This window comes from Lissotriton vulgaris, chromosome 7 (assembly GCF_964263255.1).
Source record: "Lissotriton vulgaris chromosome 7, aLisVul1.2, whole genome shotgun sequence".
NCBI classification, from domain to species: Eukaryota; Metazoa; Chordata; class Amphibia; order Caudata; family Salamandridae; genus Lissotriton; species Lissotriton vulgaris.
In genome coordinates, this window is record NC_141695.1 from 895081410 (window position 1) to 895102449 (window position 21040).

Genomic DNA, 21040 nt, shown 5'->3' on the forward strand with positions numbered 1-21040 from the left:
CTGTTTCCAGGTGGCCAGAGAAAATGATCTGCCTCTGTAATTTGCCTTGTTAGTCCTGGTTTTGTAGTGCAGTACAAACAAGTATTGAGCCTTGTACTTAAAAATCAAAGTAAATATCCTGGGTGTGTGAGTTTCTGTGTTTGTAAATATCTGTGAGTTTGTGTGTTTTCAACATATTATTACAGTGAATGTCAGTGAAAACCAGGTTGTGGCAAGCACATGTGAGTTGAACATTATGGGTTTGTATTTGCGTATGTGTATGCTCATGCAAGGTGATATTACTCTGTATGCATAGGCATCTTTATGGGTGGGCAGTGCAGTTACACAGTGTGTAGTTAAAGATCACTGTCCAGCTAATTACTATGATTATAGGTTTAGAACAATATGGCTAATATTGTTACTGTCCGAAAATTAACATGTGTATGTGTGTGAGTATATATGCGCATTACATTTACAGCAAATGTGCAAGAAAAGCATACAGTGCAAAGATAACTATAGAAATGTGCAAGGTGCATAGCTTTCCGCGAGGAACCATGTGGACACCCAATGGTGTGATTATACATGTGGAGCAGTGTGTTTGAGAGGGAGATAAAAGCATTCAATGTATGTACTGAGTAGAGTAATCGAAGAGTAGGTTTCCACTGTATGTATTTACACTGTACGTAAGTAAAGGTTGCATGTATGATTATGGGTGGGTGTATGCATCAGTGACGCGAACACAAGGAGATGATGCACGGAGCGCTAAAACTTTTCAGACACTTCAGTCACAGATCTGGATTGAATCCATCATCGTTCTTTAGCTCACTTTGCCACCCCAGTTCAGACCCAGCCATATACAAATCAGTCTTGACCTTGTTTCTCATGGTAACAGTCCAGCCTGAACTGCCAAGTGAAGTCTTCCCTGGACCGGAAACAAGCATCCTGGGACCAGTTTCGGGGTAACACCCCCCATCATCCAGGCTAGCTTGAATCCAGTGGCACAGCGAGCAAGGGACCCACGTCTAGGCATACCCATCCCACTTAAGGATACAGCAACAAATGATGGACAGAATGCTGAGTAGCTCTAACATTCACCCTCAGTCAAGAGATCTGGGTTAAATCCATTGTTTTTTTGCTCACTACACCACCCCAGTTTGGACCCAGCCATATGCAAATTAGTCTTGACCCTGCTCCTCATAGGAACAGTCCAGCCTGAACTGCCAAGCCAGGTCCTCATTGGACCAGAAACAAGCATACTGGAACTGGTTCCTGGGTTTCTAAACCTATAGGTGACTATAGGTGAAAACATCAGGAAATCCCAGTCCCCCTTCGTCTAATGGGCAGAAAAGTGTTGAGCGTGATACTCTGGCCGTTTTACCAAACCAAAGCCTAACATTTTCCGGCACATATGTTGCAGTGTTATTTTTGGGATAGTCAGGAGTAATGTTTATAGTGCATTCAGTAAACGAGGCATGACGTTCATTTTCAAGCTAATTAGACAGGGTCAAGACTGATTTGCATATGCCTGAGTCTGAACTGGTGTGGCGAAGTGAGCAAAAGAACGATGATGGATTCCACCCAGATCTAATTTCGACTGGGGGTGAGGGCCTGAAAAGTTTCAGTGCTCTGTCCATCATATCATCTTATTGTGTTTGCTTGTATGTATCAGTGAGACAGCCAGTGATTAGGTGAGTGGGTAGGTGAGTAAGTGAGGCAGTGGGTCGGTGGATTGGTGCTTGCAGGGGTTCCTCAGAGGGTGCAAATATGTGAAAGAGTGCACGTATGTGTGTGTTAGTGGATGGGTAAGGTGAAGTACAAGTGTTTGTCGTGTGGAATTATGGAAAAGTAGGTGCATGAATTGATGACAGTTAAAAGGTGAGTGGGTGGAAGGATGAGAGAGCCAGCCCGTGATTGGATGGATGAAGGAATTAAAACATGAGGGGATAAGTGAGTACATTGAGCTCCTTGTTTTCCTTTCCCTTTAAAACACTGACCAGAATTACGATAGTCCAGTCACATTCCAGTGCTTGGCTCAAGCATTTCCATTCCTTCACTTTTATTATGTCAGCATGGCTACCTAATGACAGGGATTTATGCTCAGACATTGATTGGCGCTTTCCATCCCAATAGACTTAAATTGCACCTCACCAGTGAGGGCCAGTGAGTCGGAAGTGCATCTGGGGTTCATGTGAACTCCTGCAAAGGGTTTTGGCCTGGCAGACTGTTCTGGACGTCTGGCTTTTGGATGAGTCCAAGATTAATTTGTGCATGGTTAATCAGGTGAACAAAAAAATCAGTGGAATGAAATGATGCACAAAGACATTCCTAATAGTTAGCATTGGCTCAAGAATTTCAGTACTTCATTTTTTTGTTGTTTTACCCACACACACACATCTGTGCCAGTGCAACACAGTCCCATTTAGTGGAACCATTTGCTTCTACACCACCTCGTCTTTATTATTTATAGCATGCTGTAAACCCTGCTGTTCACCTATTTATAGCATCCACTGTTGGGCTGATAGTAGATCCCACATGGCCAAGCAAATACACCATACCACTGACTACTGCAGTCCTGTTATTCCAGCACCGAGAGAACAGAGAGCTTTAGAGTGCACCCAAGGGAGTGGCTGTCACATAGTAGTATTAAATCTTAAATCTTTTTTCCAGTGTTTCACTTAAATTCTGCTTCTCATCTTCAGTGCATTCATAGGGATGTGGCTGCAAGGAATGTATTGGTGACTCACGGACGCGTGGCCAAGATTTGTGACTTTGGACTGGCAAGGGACATCATGAATGATTCCAACTATGTTGTTAAAGGAAATGTGAGTAATTCTGTGTGTGATGCTACCTACACTGAAATACTCTGGCTTTACCTTCATTACACCTGCTATGACTTTATCAGTATTGTCTTTTCCATGGGAACTTCCATCTCGGCTGCTCTAGCTGCATTTAATTGACTGTTTTATCACTATCTGTCATGTTGCACCTCATCCCTGTTTCTTTTACCATGTCTTGCACCCCGGCTGCTATGGATGTACCTACAACCTGCCTGCTCCATATGTATCTGCATATTCTTGTCCTTTCTGACCTGCATCACACCCTCCTGCTCTGCATTTTCGTTTACCCTGTCTAATGTAGCTGCAGCTGTAACTTTCCTGATCTGTCTTTGCCTTCGCTTAGTGGGATCTGTGTGTTTGTGAATATCTTCTGCTGTTGGTATCTCGCTCCTGCTTGGTTTAAATAGCCTTCTAATTCTCCTTACCTGTTTTGTATGTACTTGATGTGGCTACTGTCTACTGACAGTTCTGTTTTATTGCTTGAACAATGTATTCCATGTTGCTGAATCAAGGACATCTGTTGTCTCCTGGCAGGCTGCCTCTTTTGCTTTGTTCCAGGTACTTGGCTCACTTAACTTTAGTGAGACTATTATGATCCTATGATGGCGGTCTGGTTTTTGCTAACCCTTCCTAAGAAACTTTCAGGCACACGCATCAGAGCTATTTAACCCCTTCCACGCTGATGACGAGCTGGGCTCGTCATGGCGTAGCCTCCTCGCACGCTGATGACGAGCCCAGCTCGTCATGTAAAGTGCGTTTTCGCAAATCTCAGCGTGCGAGCAGAATAACGCTAGCGCGCATGGTGTTAAGATCGCAAATGGTGCGAATTGCAAAAATCGTCCGTTTGCGATCGCAAAATTAGCTTTTGTCGATGCATGAAACAACTTGCCACTCGCACTTTAAAAAATCGCAATTATTTGTGAGTTTTCAAATTGCGATTGGAATGCAAGAACAAATCAAGAATAGCGATTCGCTAATAGGGGCGCAAATTACCATGAACTTGAACTTCATGGTAATTTGCAAAAACTTTGAAAAATGCACTTTTGAGCATTTTTCAAAGTTTCATGTTGCGCACACACATGCCTTTAGGGCATGTGTGTGCGCAACATATGTGCACAGATCAATTTTAGGCGTGCAACAGGGTGTCCTTTTGACACAATGGCACCCTGGAAAATGCATGCTCAATTTGCGAGGACCTATTGGAATGAATGGGAAGCCATTCCCTATTTGCAACTCGCAATTTGCTAGTCAACAAATAAGGAATGTGTAGGAATCGCATATTTTATATTGATTCCTACATGCATAGGCTTTTGTAAGTCCTTAATTGCAATTCCTTAATTATCGCAATTAAGGACTCGCAAAATCCTACCTTGATGTATGTGCTTGTTTGTACTTTAAAGATGGGTTGAGGCACTTTTTAGGTTGGAGACTTTCTTGTGGTCAGGAGCCGCACCTTCTACAGAAAAATAATACTCAAACAATTTGATATATGTCTGAATTGTGAGCCCTTCTTTTTTCTTAAAAGCACTGCTCTCAGACAGTCATTGTGGTCATGGATTGCCTAATTGGATAGTGTGCACTAAAATGTCAATAACGTTGATGCTGGTCAGGTCCTACCTGCACCTTGTCCTCTTCCAGTTGCCTAGCAGCCACGGACCGCTCCACTAGCCAGAGTGCGCGAGCAGAAGGATGGGCCCGTGCCCTGGATTCTGCCTGGGAGGCAGCCGAGGATACGGATGGCGCTGTCAGTCATTTGGGCTGCTCTGCCATTAATGATCCTTCCGCAGGTTCACACACGAAAACCTTGTTACGACTCTTACGTCCTCTAGATAGTCAAGTTTGATCATCTTGCGATGCTCGGCAAGGGCTGTTGCCAAGCCCGGTGGAGCCAATTTGAGGACCTCACTAAACCATCCAATCAGTATTACTGACGGGCGGTGTGTACAAACGGCAGGGACTTGATCAATGCAAGTTTATGACCTGCACTTACAGGGAATTTCGTTCATTGAAAATAATTAAAATTCCTAATGCCTATCTTGAATAGGGTTCAGTAGGTTACCCGCAAAGGGAAGACACAAGTTGATCATTCAGTGTAGAACACGTGCAGCCCCGGAGAGCTACAGGCATTAAAAATCTGCTATTGCTGGGGGGCGTGGCCGACTGCCGAGCATGGCGGCAGCTTGAATCGGGAGCTCCTGAAGGCTGACCGGCCCGCTCAAAAATCCGCACAATCATCCGTACCTTAGCCCGCCCGAAGGAGTGACATCGGCTCGGGGGAGCAAGCGGCACACATTGCTCCGCTCCCGGCAAGAATCGGACACCTGGAAGTGTTCCATTCGGCGGCGGCGCCCGGGGGCCTCCACCTGCCCAGCAACACCGGCCTGGCGTGCTTGGCGGACCCGACCGGAAGTTCGCCCTGATCGGCTAGGAGACATAGACTTGGACCGGCGCCCACGACCCTCGGGGGAAAAGTAAGACATCGGCGCTTCTTGTGCCCAGCGCAGCAGCCAAAAGACACAGACGCGGCCGCTGCGCCGGGGACCGAGGGAGGGCTTCTCCCGCGCACGGGGTGAGCACCCTCGCGGGAGGGGACGTCCCTGTCCCTCGGCGGCGCCATTTTGGGACGGCCGGGTGGCCCGCTTACACGGCGCAACAAGGTGACCTGCACCAAAAACTATACTGCCCACCCGCAGTTCGATAAGTCGGACTTTCGCCCGAAATTGCGTAAGAAGCGGAAGGTAATCCCCGTCTTGTGGCACCTGCATGTGAGCCAACGGAGAAGTCCATAACGACGAAGGGGGAGATTATGCATGCGAGGGACAGCCTGGCCTGGAGGCTCTGATACTCGGACCACATAGCCAACTGGAGGGGGAACAAAGCAAATCCGAACGCTACCCCCGAGGAGCTACATGCCCAGGGACCGATGACGGCGCATCACGGCGCCACAGCAAGACGTAATATAACGGCCACGGTAAAACAGACTACATGCCTGGTGAGCCGCTGAGACTGGCCCGCAGGGCAGTGCAAGACCCACATCAAGACTCGCAGGGCCACAGTACACTGCAGCTCGAGCTCCTGCTATCTACAAGAGCTGCGCCTGGACACATACAGCCTGGTACCCGGAGAACCGTGGGGCTGGTGGGCAGCCGACCCAGGAACCACTGCGGAGAAAGGGCACTACAGTGCCAAACACAACGCTATGGCAGGCAAAGGCACGAGGAGTGCGACGACGCAAGCGAGGCTTGATAAATTTGCGTACACTCAGCATGGCCACTCACAAGGGAATGGGCGCCACTCCACCGGTGCCACCACAGAGACGAATGGGGCAGGGAAAGTTACCCTAGAAGACATTATGAAATCCCTCACTGAGGTCCAGGCGACAGTGGGCACCATTTCCTCAGAAGTCAACCTGCTGAGAGCAGACTTTAAGAAGATGTCAGAAAGGGTGTCACAAGTGGAGGTGGTTACGAAATCGCTCATCGAGGACACCTCTGATCTACAGGTAGCGATGGAGCGGATGGAAAAGGTTACTAAGCAACTACAGGACAAGCTGGATGATCAAGAGGGGCGTTCCCGAAGAAACAACGTCCGCATCCTAGGCCTTCCGGAATCAGAAGGGAAGGGCGCCATGGACCTGTACATCGAGGATCTTATCAAAACCAAACTGCAGCCTAAAGGCCTGTCCAACTTCTTCTCTGTAGAGAGGGCGCACCGGGTCCCTGGAGGTCAGGCCAAACCGGGAGCCACGCCACGGCCAGTGCTGGCTAGACTATTCAACTTTAGGGACAGAGACGCCATCCTGCAGGCGGCAAGGGTCGCCCCACCAGTAAAAGTTCAGAACTCGACTCTGGCCTTCTTCCCGGACTATACGGCTGAGGTAGCCAGACGCCGGAAATCCTTCACTGAAGTGAAGAAGACGCTACGTGACAGGGGCCTGCCTTATTCGATGCTTTTCCCCGCCAAACTGCGGATTGTGGCTGAGGGAAAGACGTGGTTCTTCGACACGCCTGAGGTGGCACGAGAGTGGCTGTATGGATGGAGGCAGGTGGGCAAACCTCAACGCCCACACAGGGACCGCCAGGATCACCGCAACGAGAGAGCGACGGAACGCCGGTCCAACAGTCCGGCAACTGAACAGGGAGCCGCCGCGGGACTAGACTCCGATCTTGAAAGGGACCCATTCGATTCCGGACAACCTATCAGGGGTTGACCGGCTGAGCTGTAGGAGAGATGGCACGAATACAGCCCTTGGGACTTCGAGCTGATGGAACTGAGTAGGGCGGGCACTGGCCGGTGCCTGTAGGGGACTCACCAACCCCACGAGCAAGTAAAACTGAACAGGGAGGGAACTGAGCACTCTGCCAAGTTGGGGATGCGGGCGGGACTTTGTCCGTGGAGCAGGGGAGCAGGGAGGGGGTGGGGGGGAGGGAGTTGTACTGTTATAGTTATGGTTACTGGTCATCACAATGTACGTAAAAGGCATAACCGCGTTGCTGGCAGTCAGAGCCCGATATCCCGAAGCACATCTCAGCATATAGGATACACCACACTACTGCATACTGGAGTCACGGGTCGTAAATCCAAATGGCACTACGAGAGCAAGTAGCACCCACTGAGGGCTCCCCTGTGATGACAATGGTTCCCCCACTGAAACTGCTCACATGGAACGTCAGAGGGTTGGGGGACAAAATTAAGCGAGGTCTGGTACTGCAAACCATTAAACGCCATAGGCCTGAACTGGTATTACTTCAGGAAACGCACCTGGCAGGGACTACATGCAAAGCGCTAGATAGACGGGGTTACACCATGGCAGTCCACGCGGAATTCACCACAGGCTCCAGGGGCACCGGGATACTCCTTAAGAGAAATTCATCCTTTTTGGTCAGTAGCCACAGGACGGACGACCAGGGACGTTTTGCGGCGCTCTCTGGCCAGTGGGAGGGGAGGACCCTCAATGTAGTGTCTGTATACATCCCCCCGGCGCTGCACTCTACGGCACTGCCGGCACTTGGGCAGTTTCTTATTGACCTCCCGGAGGGCGACATAATCATTGGGGGGGACTTCAATGCTATAACAGACCCCTTGCTAGACACCTTTCCCATACGAGACCGCCTGAGAGGGGCTGCCACGCTTCCTGGATTCCTAGACGCCCTGGGCCTCACTGATGTGTGGCGTCAGCTGAACCCCACGGCGACGCAATACACGCACTACTCCGCCACCCACAACAGCCTTTCACGTATTGATTTCTTCTTCTTTCTGGGGGTGGGACTGGGTTCCATAGACAAGCTGGAAATTCTACCGAGAGGCATTTCTGACCACTCCCCAATGTCCCTTCACCTTACTACCAAAGAACAGAAACGCGCCAGAGTGTACCCGATATATCCCAATTATTTACGGGTCCCGGGAGTCAGGAAAAAACTTAAACTGACTACGACACACTACTTTAACGAAAATGTGGGCACAGTCACCTCACCCTCGGTGCTCTGGGAGGCGTATAAAACGGTCCTACGCGGCGCATCCATATCGGCAATCACTGGGCACAAAAGGGAATCCAGAGCTGAACTTGCGAATTTAGAATTAGCACTCCACACAGCGAACACTGCCCACATGTCGGATCCCACCCCTGACACTGCGCATGCGCTACACCTCCGGCAGCAACAGCACCAAGCGCACCTTACCACGATCACTAAGGGACACCTAGCAAACACCGCACACCGAATATACGATGTGGGAGATAAGGCAGGGAAGATGCTGGCGTGGCTAGACAAACGGGGTGGAAGTAGTAGGGGGATACAACGCTTATATGATTCTGAGGGACAGCTCCAGACTCACCCGGAACAAATAGTGCGCACCCTAGCACGCCACTTTCAGGGGATATATACGCCGACACGATCCGTCACCGAACAGGAGGCACTGGCGTCTCTCGAGAACATCACTATCCCTGTGCTCTCTCCTGATGCACAGCAGGAACTAGACGCAGACCTGACAGAGGACGAGATCCAATTAGCGATACAAGCATTGCAATCCAGCAAGGCACTAGGCCCCAACGGGATACCTGTAGAATGGTATAAGGCGACAGCCTCGGTGCTGGCCAAGCCCCTCTTGGACATGTACAATGACAGTGTAGAGAAGGCGCTGCTCCCCCTCGACCAGCGCACGGCCACGATCGTGGCCATTCCCAAACCAGCCAAACCACCAACTGACTGCGCCTCGTATCGGACCATTTCTTTGCTCAACACCGAGGCGAAGATCTTGGCGAAACTCCTGGCCAGCCGACTGACTCAGCACCTGCGCACCCTGATACACCCCGATCAATCGGGCTTCATGCCTCACAGGAGCACAGCGCTGAACCTACGAAGGCTGCATGGGGTGTTGGCGCGGGCACATCTTCTTTCGGACCAGGCTGTGATATTATCTCTAAACGCCAAAATGGCGTTCGACCTAGTGGAATGGGAGTACTTGTTTGCTGTCCTGACTCTGATGGGATTCGGCCCAAAGTATCTTGCATGGGTGCGGTTGCTCTACACATCGCCGGTTGCGCAGGTGGTTGCGAATGGTCATATATCGCCACCCTTCCCACTGGGACGAGGTACTAGGCAAGGATGCCCGCTATCGCCCCTTCTATTTGCATTAGTGTTGGAACCGTTGGCAATCCTGCGCAGAGCAACGCCATTGTTCCGGGGCATCACTTGGGAGGAAGGGTGGGAGGACAAAGTCTCCTTATATGCAGACGACATGCTAATCTATATGATCAATCCCAATGAGGGGGTCCCTGCCCTGTTGGCCTTATGCGATGACCACGGCAAGGCATCGGGATACACCCTGAACTGGTCTAAGTCTATACTTTATGTACTCAAGGGCCCGGGCCCAGTGCTACCAGCTGAATGTCCCCTACAGATAACGACCACCTCTTTTAAGTACCTAGGTATCTTTATCACTGCCAATGCGGCGGAGTTTTATACCAAAAACTTGCTGCCGCCTCTAGCACGCTTGCGTGCGGACGTCAAGTACTGGGCTACATTGCCGCTGACCCTCCTAGGGCGGGCGGCGCTCTATAAAATGATGGCTCTCCCAAGGTTTCTATATGTGCTTGAAAACTCCCCCTATATGGTGAACCCCCGATACTTCAGACAGGTAGCTGCATTAATATCCAGTTTGCTGTGGAGCAATGGCCCGGCGCGAATAGCGCATGGTAAATTGGTGAAGAGCTGGTATGAGGGAGGGATTGCACTGCCCAATCTCCAATTATATTATTGGGCGTCCCAACTTAAGATAATTAATCACTGGATCCACGTCTCACGGGAGGACCCCGCTTATAAGGCGGACTGGTCACAACTGGGGACTGACGGCATGCTTTCAGTGCTATACAATTACTCGCAAGTGAGGACCTTACTGGGCCCAACGCTTCATACGGCGGCGCTCTGAGCCTATAGCACAATCATGTCTGGGGTGGAAGGGGAAAATCACCAGGTTAACACCATTGTGGGACACTAAAACACTAGGAAACTTGCGGGCATGTAAGGGGTTCGCACAATGGGATGCCATAGGGATCTCAGTGGTGGGAGACCTTTGGGACAAGGGCACGGTTATTGCCTTCCCGCAGCTCCAACAGCAGTACGGTTTGGGCCCCACTGAAACATTCCGATATGTGCAGATCCGACACGCCCTGCTGCAGGCGATCCCACCTGACACCACACTCCCAGACTCATCACCACTGGAAGACAGGTTACTGACCGACTTTATGGAACAGAAGGCAACCTCTCTCACATATAAAAAACTGATTAACAACCTGCCAGACCCCACACAGAAACTTAAGGAGAAATGGGTGGGGGAAATAGGTGAAATGGATGATACAGAATGGAACGAGGCGCTTGCCTCACCACGAGAGGTAGGCATATCAGCCAGATTTCGCTTAGTACAACTCAAGATTTTACATCGAACATACTACACCCGTACTTTGCTTCACAGAATACAGAGGGCACCACACCCGTACTGCCTCAGGGGATGCGGGGAAGAGGGAACGCTCCTCCACACGCTATGGGAATGCCCTCAGATCCGGGAAGTCTGGAGGCAGATTATGCGCATGATCTCCCAGGCCGTCAAAGTATCTGTCCTGCCTGAACCCCGTAAATGCCTGTTGAACATTTGGGACCCTACAGACCTGGACAGGTATGGACAACTATGGGTCACGCTGGCGGTGACAGTGCCCAAACGAGACATTGCGCAGAGGTGGGGTGTTCCGGAGTTGCCAACGGTAGCGGGGTGGATAAGGAATATGGACCTCCTAGGTAAAAGAAAGGGCAGTCTATGTACTACGAGCGTGCCCCCGCAAGTGGAATAAGGTATGGACGCCATGGAACAAGTACAGGGGAGAACCATGCGAGGCCCTGCCGGAGGGCGAGGACTCGGAGGAGGAGGAGGATGAGGACTAGCCGAAATGGGCTTACTGGCAGAATGCTGGGGGGGCCGGGAGGGTGCGGGAATACAACATCACCTTGGACGCAGTGCTGTGCAGGTGTAACGGCTGGGGAATGTCTGTGGCTGACCACACTCAATTGCTATGTGATGACCATAGTTGGGTTTTATAGTTTTTACTTTTATACAAAGTTACCATTGTTAGACTCGGATAGATGTATCAGGATGGTAATGTCATGGAATGATATATGGACATGAAACGAAAAGGTGCCATAATCTGTGTATGATGATCACTCCTAATTACTCTGTGCAATGACCGTGATAGAGATTGATGGTTATTGATTCGCGATTTGTTTTGTTCATTTCTCCTGCTTCCACATGCTAGTAAGATGCAAAAGTAACCTACACGTGTTATTCTGAATATTTCTCTTGACCTCCTGACAATAAAGAATTTTGAAAAAAAAAATCTGCTATTGCTCAATCTAGTGTGGTTGAATGCCACTTGCCTTACTAAAATATCGAATACTGAAGATTGCGTTACTAGTTAGCATCTAGGAACCTGGTTCGTTATCAGAACTAATCGTACAAATGTCTCTACCAACTAACAATTGCCCTTCAACACCACTCACCGAACTAAAAAAGAGCTACCAATCTGTCAGCCCTTTCCGTGTCCGAGCCAGGTGAAGTTTTACCGTGTTGAGTCAAATTAAGCCACTAGCTCGACTACTTGTGGTGTCTTTCCATTGATTCCTATAAGTTTCAGGTTTCAACCATACTCCTCCTGGAACCCAAAGACTTTGATTTCCTACAAGTTACTGAGCAGGTTGTGGGAATAACAGTTTGCCAGTTCACTAGTCACTTTGTTTATGCTCAAAACTACAATGTTATATTAACATCTTTAAATCTCTGACTTTTATTCTTGAATAATGAAAACATTCCTTGCAAATGATTTTGCTTTGGTTGGCTTCTGGCGGTCCAAGAATTTCACCTCAAGCAGTACGATACGAATGCCCTGGCTGACTCTTACAATCATGGCCCCAGTTCTAAAAACCAAAAAAACAGAACCAGAGTTCTGTTCCATTATTTCTAGCTGATGTATACAGGCAACCAGACTGCTCTGAACACTCAAATTTTTTCAAAGTAAACACTACGGATCCTCAGGACACTCAGTCAAGAGCATTAAGAGGGCACCGGGAAGAAGGAGGTGGAAAGGACGATAGCTCGCCTTGCGATGGACCGCTAGCTCGTTCCTAAGACCCAACTACAACGTTTTTAACTACAGCAACTGCAATATATGCTATTGGAGCTGTAATTAACACAGCTGCTGGCACAAAGCTTGCCCAACATTGATCCTCATTAAAGTATACTCGTTCCAATTACAGAGCCTCGAAAAAGTCCTGTATTGTTATTTTTTGTCACTACCTATCCAAAGTCATGGGTGGGCGATTTTCAGGTAGAATGGACCCCAAAGCCGGGCAGAGTTCTGACCCTGGGTCCAGTTAGAGATTCTTCACCTGGATTGGCAGCAGAGGCCCTCCTGGGCCTTCAGGTCTCTGTTCCCTCAGGCCAGCCAGTGCTTTCACCTAGGGCCTAGTCATATCTTCTTAAAGTGTACTGGAAGGGAAGACATAACATTTGAGGCCTCCCAAGTCCTGCATTACCACATTCTGGGGTCTATGTGGCACAGTGGCATGGAGAGTGGAGCCCAGGGACGGCTTTCATCCCCAAGGAAGCTGGAATTCTGACCTGGGATTCAGTCAGAGCATCTTCACCCAGCCAAGTAGGGAAGCCCATCTGGGGGCTGCAGGACCCAGGCCCGGGCACTTTGCTATACAACAGCCTTGAGAATGGAGCCAGGATGGAGCGCTTCCGTCCCTTTCCAAGCTAGTGCTCTGACCTGGAGCCCGGTCAGACCTTCTTCACCTGGCCAGGCAGCGGATCCCTCCCCTGGCCTGCTTGACCCTGTCCTGGCTCTTTGCAACACTGTTTCTTATATAATGGAGTCCAAGGATGGAGGTCTTCAGCCCCGGGTCAGCTGGACATCTCACCCATGGCACGGTCAGACCTTATTTACGCTGCTAAACATGGGATCCCTCCCTCAGCGTCTAGGACCTGTCTCAGACACATTGCGACATAGCATCCTGAAGACTGGAGTGTAAGATGGTGGCTTCTACCCCAACGTTAACCAAGGTCTGACTCGGGCCTGGCCAGATCTTCTTCACCCGTCCAAGCAGGGAACCCCGTCGCGGGCACTTTGCGACGTGGTGATCTGATGTCTTGACCCCATAAACTGAGGCCCCCCACCCTTGGCCCCTGTTAGAAATGGGATGCCTGGTTGGCTGAGGTATGAACCCAGGCCAGGCAAAAACTTCCACTCTAGTCCGGGTAAGTTAGAAGCACACTAAAAGGTAACCTGTGCTCACCCTCTGGTAGCTTCACCCAGAGCAGTCAGGCTTACCTAAAGAGGCATTGTAAAGTATTTGTCTAACACACACTCAGACTCACGCAATAACATGATGAATACACCACAAAAAGACTCCACACAGGTTTAGAAAAATAGAGAATATTAGTTATCTGAGCAAAATGCAACCAAAACAACACAAATCCAATCAGTAGAAATCAAGATATGAATCTTTACAGATTAAATGCAAACACAGTGCTTTAAAGTCACTAGCGGCCAAAAGGTTACTTGAGGTCGCAAGGGACAGGTGTAAATAAAAAAAACAGGCCCACCGTGATGGAGAGCAGGCCGACTATGGGACCCACACAGGGCCTGCTGAGATAGTACCTTGGGTGGAGCAAAGCTCCGACACTGAGGGCCAGATACGTCGATCTTTTTTATGCAGTTGGGTCGCTCCGTCGTCGTTGCGGTTCGCTGAAGTGAAGGCAATGCATTGTCGTCCAGCAGCGCAGAGCATCATAATCAGGCTTCGTAGGCTGTTAAACCACTGTGGGAGAACAGCCTCTGCGTCTGTGTCAAAGAGTGATGCGTCAGTTTCGACTGGTGCAGTGGTGACTATGCATCAGATTTGTAGAAAACAGCTGCAGAACCCACTTATGAGGCTCAGAACTTTGAGAAGGCACCTCGGGTAAGGGTAGGACTCACAAAAGGCAAATTCCAGCAGCACCAGTAGAATTATAGGAAGTCTTTTCTGTCCATGAGACTTCAGAAAACAGAAGACAAGCCCTCCGAGATCACTTGGAGGGAAGGCAGAGTCCAGCTCTCCTTCAGCAGAGTCAAAGAGGCACAGGCAGCAGTGCAACAAGCAGAGAAGCAATCCTTCCAGAAAAGCAGTTCAGTTGAGTCTTTTAAGCAGCACAGCAGTCCTCTGACAGAGGTTCAGTTCAAGATCCAGAAGTGTTTGATTTTAGTGGGTCAGAGACCTATTACTTATACCCAAAAGTGCCTTTGATGTAGGGGGTGACTTCAAAGCAGCTCTCTGAGGTGCACAGGGATCCCTTTCTACCTAGTCTTGTCTGCCAGGCTATCTGTTTTGGGTAAATCAACACATTGTGTGTGGACAGGACACTTCTTATTGACTTGTAAGTGTCAGTCCCTCACCTGCCTCTCTGCCCTGAAAGACCCATAAAAATGCAGTTGAATGGAGATGAGTGCTAAGAATGCAGATGAGCCTCTCTTCCTGTGTTTGTGACTGCCTAGAGATAATGCACAAAGAGGCATATTCACAAGGAGCTATCGCCGAATTAGCAGCACTTTATCACTTTATCACAGCCAAAGTCGTGATAAATTTCCCCCACCATTCACAAGCTGGTGCTAACAGCCCACAGCACCAGTTTTCCAGCACCAGATAGCCGCCGCAAAATACATCGCCAAAGAGGACCCCCACAACTATCGCTAATGAGATGCAGTGTAGGCTTCCTGTTCAAAAAGCCGCGACAACACCACACCTCAACATTCACAACGACCAGCCAGATCTACGATAAGAACACAAAACACTTGATAGGGCGCTTTTGCAGCAGGAAATTAACACCTGCTCTGACCTGGTGTAAAGTCGGACGGCAGCCTGCACCACAAAAGGGAGCCCAGCCCAGGGCGTTATCGGAAGGGCAACAGATCCCATGGACACCCAAGAGGGCCACAACACCCCTCGCCAACCCCCCGCTTGACAGCTGCCTTCCAGGAAACGCACCTGCCTCACAGGCCCAACATCTGACAATGTCACTGTCCACTACAGGTTGAAAGGGACAACCATCCTACGCATCCTGGCCATCATCGCTTAACAGGACTACAGCACCAACACAGCGGACAACCAACAACCCACCCCACACCAAGCTGCTGGCTGTGCTGCACCTGTTGGTTGGCCCCTGGCACACACCAAATAACACCCGCCAGAGTCGGCAGAGTCTCACAGCCAGCCACATCCAAATCCCCCACACCTGTCCTGGACATCACCGTCACCCTGGCACCCCAGTCTCCATACGTCCAACACAAGGCGCAGGAACCGCTGAAGACCAAGCAAGGACAATCCACTGCACACATGTCCCACCTGTGCTCCCTCTTGACACAGCACTCAATCAACACAACAGGAAGCACACGTCACACATCATGTGGAGGCAACATTCGAACACCAACGGACCTTCACCAATGTCGCCTCCAAATACACAGCCAGTGTGCATGATACCTACATCCTCCGACAGTCCATCAGCAGCCAACGTTTCCAGGATGGCACCAAGGAAAACGCACAGCCCCTTGGCAAGTTCCCAATTAACATCCCGCTCATCTCAACTCCACAACCATGCAATCCACAATTCTGGCAATGCACACTTCACAAATTCACAACCAACATGCACAACATGCACAACAACATGCCCACCCACCAGACACGATAGAACAACTTGCAATGGTAACCTTGGCAAGCCGTGAACATGACCAATCAGCGGCATCGCACCTCAGCCACACAAAATCCGAATGTGGGGAGAGGTGGCAACCAGGCATGTGTGAAGGATGCAGTAGACCCATGAAAGTACACAATGCCAAGAGTGGCGGCGATGTGCTGGACCGAACCGCAGTATGTAGAACACGCCCATATCCTCGACCACATACACCTCTGGTGTATGGAGTGTAGTGGACAGTGGATGCAACCATGTCACCCCAGCCCCCGCCCCCCCCCCCCCGTAAGCGTGAGCAGAGTGGGATGGCCCGGCGTACGCCAGGCCAGCTTAGGGGTGTGAATGAAAAGCGCGTAGCCCTGGGCGTGATCCTCTTCCAGAAAGTCCAACGTCTCTGCCAGGGCGGCGCCTCCCACCACACAACAAGGCTGATGCTGATGCTGTCCTCATTAGCAGAGTTGCCTCAGATTCCGTGCGCTGGACGACAAACCCGTCATGCCCGACCCTGCGCAGCCTGGCCACACTGATCAGCAGCCGACACCGGCGTGTGTCAAGGAGGGCCCACCGCGTGCCTGTGTAAGCTCCAAGCCTGAGGCCCGCGAGCCTGCTAGCCTTTCAGACCATCTCAGGCCCACCGATGCTGGCCTACATTACTCCTTCCCTGTTGACATATTCTCCTGTGGTCCTCTGCGGCCCTGTGGGTTCAATATGTGAAACTGTGTCCTGGCTCCTGAATGGCAGGGACCCCAAATCCGGGCCAGTGGCCACAGCACCAGACTCCCTTCGATCCGTGAGGCAAATTTTCCATATGGGCATCTTGCGACACGTGGTGCCACAAACCCTGTTCAACGCCAGCCGGCTTCACGTGCTGCCACAAACCCTTTTCAACGCCAGCCGACGACACGAGGCTGAGGGGGACTACCCTGCGTACCAGTAGGTCTCACATCCAGCACCTAGTCGTGAATAACGATTGGCATAGTCCACACCAGTGGTTGCATGGAGAGGAGTAAGAGGAAGATGTGGCTCAATCTGGACGAAAGCCGGGTCACGGTCATGGAGGTGAGCGAACACGTGGTGCCACTGAACCTGAACTACGCAGGCCGGTGGGGCCACCAACCTATGCCGGCGACACTCGGTGAATGGCCCGTGCTGACCGTTGCCACTACCCCACTGCTCACGGCCTAGGTTGCACTCGAGTAGGTCACAGATTTGGAACTGAACATCGAGTATGCAAAGGCAGATTACATATCATTGCACGCAAGGAGAGGCGTAAGAGGATGACGCCATGCATCTTGGCGGAGAGAAAAGGATCATCGTTATGGAGGTGTTCGTACACTCCCAACAACTGACCTGGTGTCGCTAGCACTGTGCATCACCAGCCAACGACACGTGGCTGTGGGCCACTGCTGACCGCTGCCTCCAGCCTACACTGTGATTCAGTAGGTCACAGAGTCATGATTTTCCAATGATGGAGTTCAGTCTACCCGCATCTTCGCAGACTGCATCCACACTCAGCCCCGGTGCCACTAAGTCTGTTCCCCGACATTCATGGACACTCTCTGATCGAACTTTGGTGGCGTCTGAGTCTATGGACTAGGGGGCAGTTTTCATCCTCATGTAGCTGATATCGAATTGGTGTGGCAACGAGGCTGTCGCATTTAACTCCTCCATTTGCTGCTTCCAGATAAAATCAAACCTTTCTGCGTTATGCCCTGGAGGACACCTTCCACTGTCCCCCGAATCTCTCCCCAACATAAACCTCAGACATTGATGATGATCTGCTCAGATCGCATGGCCCATCTGACTGCACCGCAAGTCACCGTCCCGTGGCTGGGTGCTTGTGCCAGCCGCAGTGCATCCGGGGCCACTAACTCTGTGCTGGTCCGGTCCGGACCCCTTCTCCTGAGACATTGGACGGCCCCTGAGGCGTAGGCCTTGGGGTCATCAACGCCATTTCTCTGTAGCCTTGCGCTGTACGCAGCCTCCGGGACCAAATGCGTCCCACCAGGGCTCACACACCAAAGCGAGTCCAGACTGGGCCGGACGTCGCATCACCGCAGGAGGCACACGCCACCAACGCAAGGACCACCTCCTACCGCCATATACCAGAGTTGAAACGGTGGTCCTGACAGACTTACGGAGTTGCTCAGACCTGTTGTGGATGCCATCATTGGCCTTATACCCGGCTCAGCACTCCAGCCCATTGTCCGTTGCCGATTGTGTTTTGTTCTGTGGAGCGGTTGCGCAGCTATGTCACCTCAAACAGTGTGGGGGCCCTAAAACTTTGATGGTGAAGATGATGCAAGTCTAACACACCCCACTGCATCTGCATCAGGAATATGTCAAAGGGACACAATCCGAGACTTCTTCTTCACATGAGCTCATCTCTAGTGTCCCAACCCCATTGCACTGCAACCCACGGACACTTCGGTTTGCATGTTGGCTGTCCTCTGGACTTTCTCCGGCTCACTCCATGTTGCTCAGCAGTTGACTCTATAATGCATGTGTTTTCTGTTTCCGTTGCACTGGGGTCCAATGTTCGAGTGGTTGCCAGCACCAGACATTCTGTGCGGAATGGCTTACACTCACCCCACACACATCCAGCACAGGTGTCACTGTACATGTGGCCCTACCAATAAAGGGGCCGGGCCTTTGTGCCCGTAGCCACTTCAACATGATGTCTGCATGTGTCTCCGTGGTCTTGTAGTATGCATGTGGGCCCTGGGCCCTACGACATTACATTGTGCTGTGTACATCGGATGCAGACATGTCACCGCAGGCAGCGGGTTGGTGCTTGGACATGTAGCTTAGTCGTCACCCACTCAATTTGTAAGGGGAGTGGTTAGGGCCGTCATACCCAGAGCCAACATGGATGTGTGACTGCTATTTGAGCGCCCCTGGGCGTGGTTCTGTGCTGTGAATGTACATCTGCAGGTGTCTCTATGGCAGTGTGGGTCTCCTTAGTGAGATGTGGGTGGTCCCTGAAGGGTGATGGACCCCTACGTATGTGTCCTGGTTTGCATACCATGGGTTCGGCCCCCACCCACACCCGTTGGGCCACCTCCTGTCATGGATGCTGCCTTCCTGTTGGCAGTGGGTTGATGCCTAATTTAGGTAGTCACGTCGTGCCGGCGCCTATTGGCCTCCTGGATTGCCCTCCTCGGCACTCCGTCTGCAATACAGGTGGTCTGCTAGTGGGTCAGTTGCTGATAGTGTTCTGTCACCTCCGTGATGCTGGTCTTGTTTTCCTGCGGTCTGCACCCCGTCTTCCTCTCCCTCTTCTCCTTGGCCTTCCCTGACCCCGTTGTTCCTTGCTGGTGGTCTGTGGGGGTTGTGGGGTTCGAGTTGGCCTCTGCTCTGGGTCAGGGTACATCCATGTTCCTGCGTGCTTTGGCTTGTTTCTGGTGTATTTTTTCTGTCATTATTATGGTGCATTGTCCCGCCAGACGATTGGGATTTGTAGGCCTGTGGCTTGTTGTCGTTACTTTTTGTACCGCTGTTGGCCTCATCGCATGTTTTTTTGCATTCACGTATCGCATTTTTGCGGTGTGGCATTGATTTTCAAGCGGACATTTGCCGCGTTGTCTGGTGTCGTTGACACAGGGTTGTTTTACCGCGATAGGCTGCGATGTTGAAAGTTGCGTTACACTACTCTTGCGGTAGTTATCACACATACTTGTGAATATACCCCAAAGTGTAGCTGTCACCCAATCCAGATGTGCATTGGAGACATGCTGTAAGGCACACAGACCAGTAAGTACAGAGAAATGTCCACTTTCTAAAAGTGGCATTTCTAAAACAGGTATACACCAATGTCATCATGTTATGGGGAGAAGCACATGCACTTTAGCACTGGTTCTTGGAGGTAAAGTGATCCGAGTCCCATGGCCAACAAACAGAATCAACAAAACGAGGAGACAAAAGGCAAACAGTCTAGGGGAAGACCACCCTAAGGATGCCAGGTCTAACAACCCCCCCAGAGCACTACCCATTCTTGTAACCCTTGCACATAAAATGACATTCGAAAAAATGTACCTTGCCTCCTGGAGCTCTGGGCTGAAAGCTTCAAATGAGCCTTCACAAGCACACAGGAGGCCCATTCTATCATGCAAGAGTAATTAGCTTGATAAACCTGTAGCACATTTAATTCATCAGAGATTCAAAGAGAACCTTGTTACACCATTATAGGGCTGATCAGTAAATGTAAACCTAGGCCCAACAGTGACCATTGTAAGAAACTACTTCGATGGTTAAGAACTGTTCTACCAATAACAAATAGCAACAAATGGTGGGGGGGGGGGGGGTGGAAAGGGTGTCATTAAAAAGCAACCTTACTCATCTTCAAAAGCTGCTAAGTCATACATCACTCATGCATGAACGATCCAACAGAACATGTTTTATCATTTCATTCACATTTTATTATTAAGTGTTTTCAGTGTTCTATGAACGCAAAAGGGACCAGGTGGTGGATTCTCACAGTAAGCGTGATGTGCAATCTAGTGTTGCTTCCTGTGTTCTAGGCTCGGCTGCCCGTGAAGTGGATGGCCCCTGAGAGTATCTTTGACTGTATCTACACTGTCCAAAGCGATGTCTGGTCATATGGAATCTTGCTGTGGGAGATCTTCTCTCTGGGTAAGGGCAATGTTTCATTATTTGATCAAAACACTTGCCTCCTTGCTGCTGGTTGACATTATGTATTTCATGACCAGATCATCTATGCCCGTAGTAGCTGACAGATGCCAGGGTGCCGAAACTAATAACTGGAATTCAAAATCCTAAAATGGGCGCCACCATGATCAAAGACTGCCGATCTCGGGTGTGTAGCCCTACATGAAAATAAACCAAGAAACTTTCAGGTAGCCCTTTCTTTTGAAAGGCTATTTGGACTGGAGCATTAAGCCACTAGTCAGGCACTATATGGCATGTGTCTGACTCTTTCCCAATCTGCCTGCCTTTTA

The 21040-nt window shown here is 50.4% G+C and overlaps 1 protein-coding gene across 1 annotated transcript in view; it reads left to right on the forward strand.

Annotated features, from left to right (window-relative positions):
- CSF1R (colony stimulating factor 1 receptor) overlaps positions 1 to 21040 on the forward strand; it is a 247587-nt gene that overhangs the window by 215825 nt on the left and 10722 nt on the right. Inside the window, exons 17-18 of the mRNA XM_086931314.1 lie at positions 2679 to 2801; positions 20603 to 20714. Coding sequence (XP_086787440.1) covers positions 2679 to 2801; positions 20603 to 20714 — 235 coding nt within the window. The remainder of the gene's footprint in view (positions 1 to 2678; positions 2802 to 20602; positions 20715 to 21040) is intronic.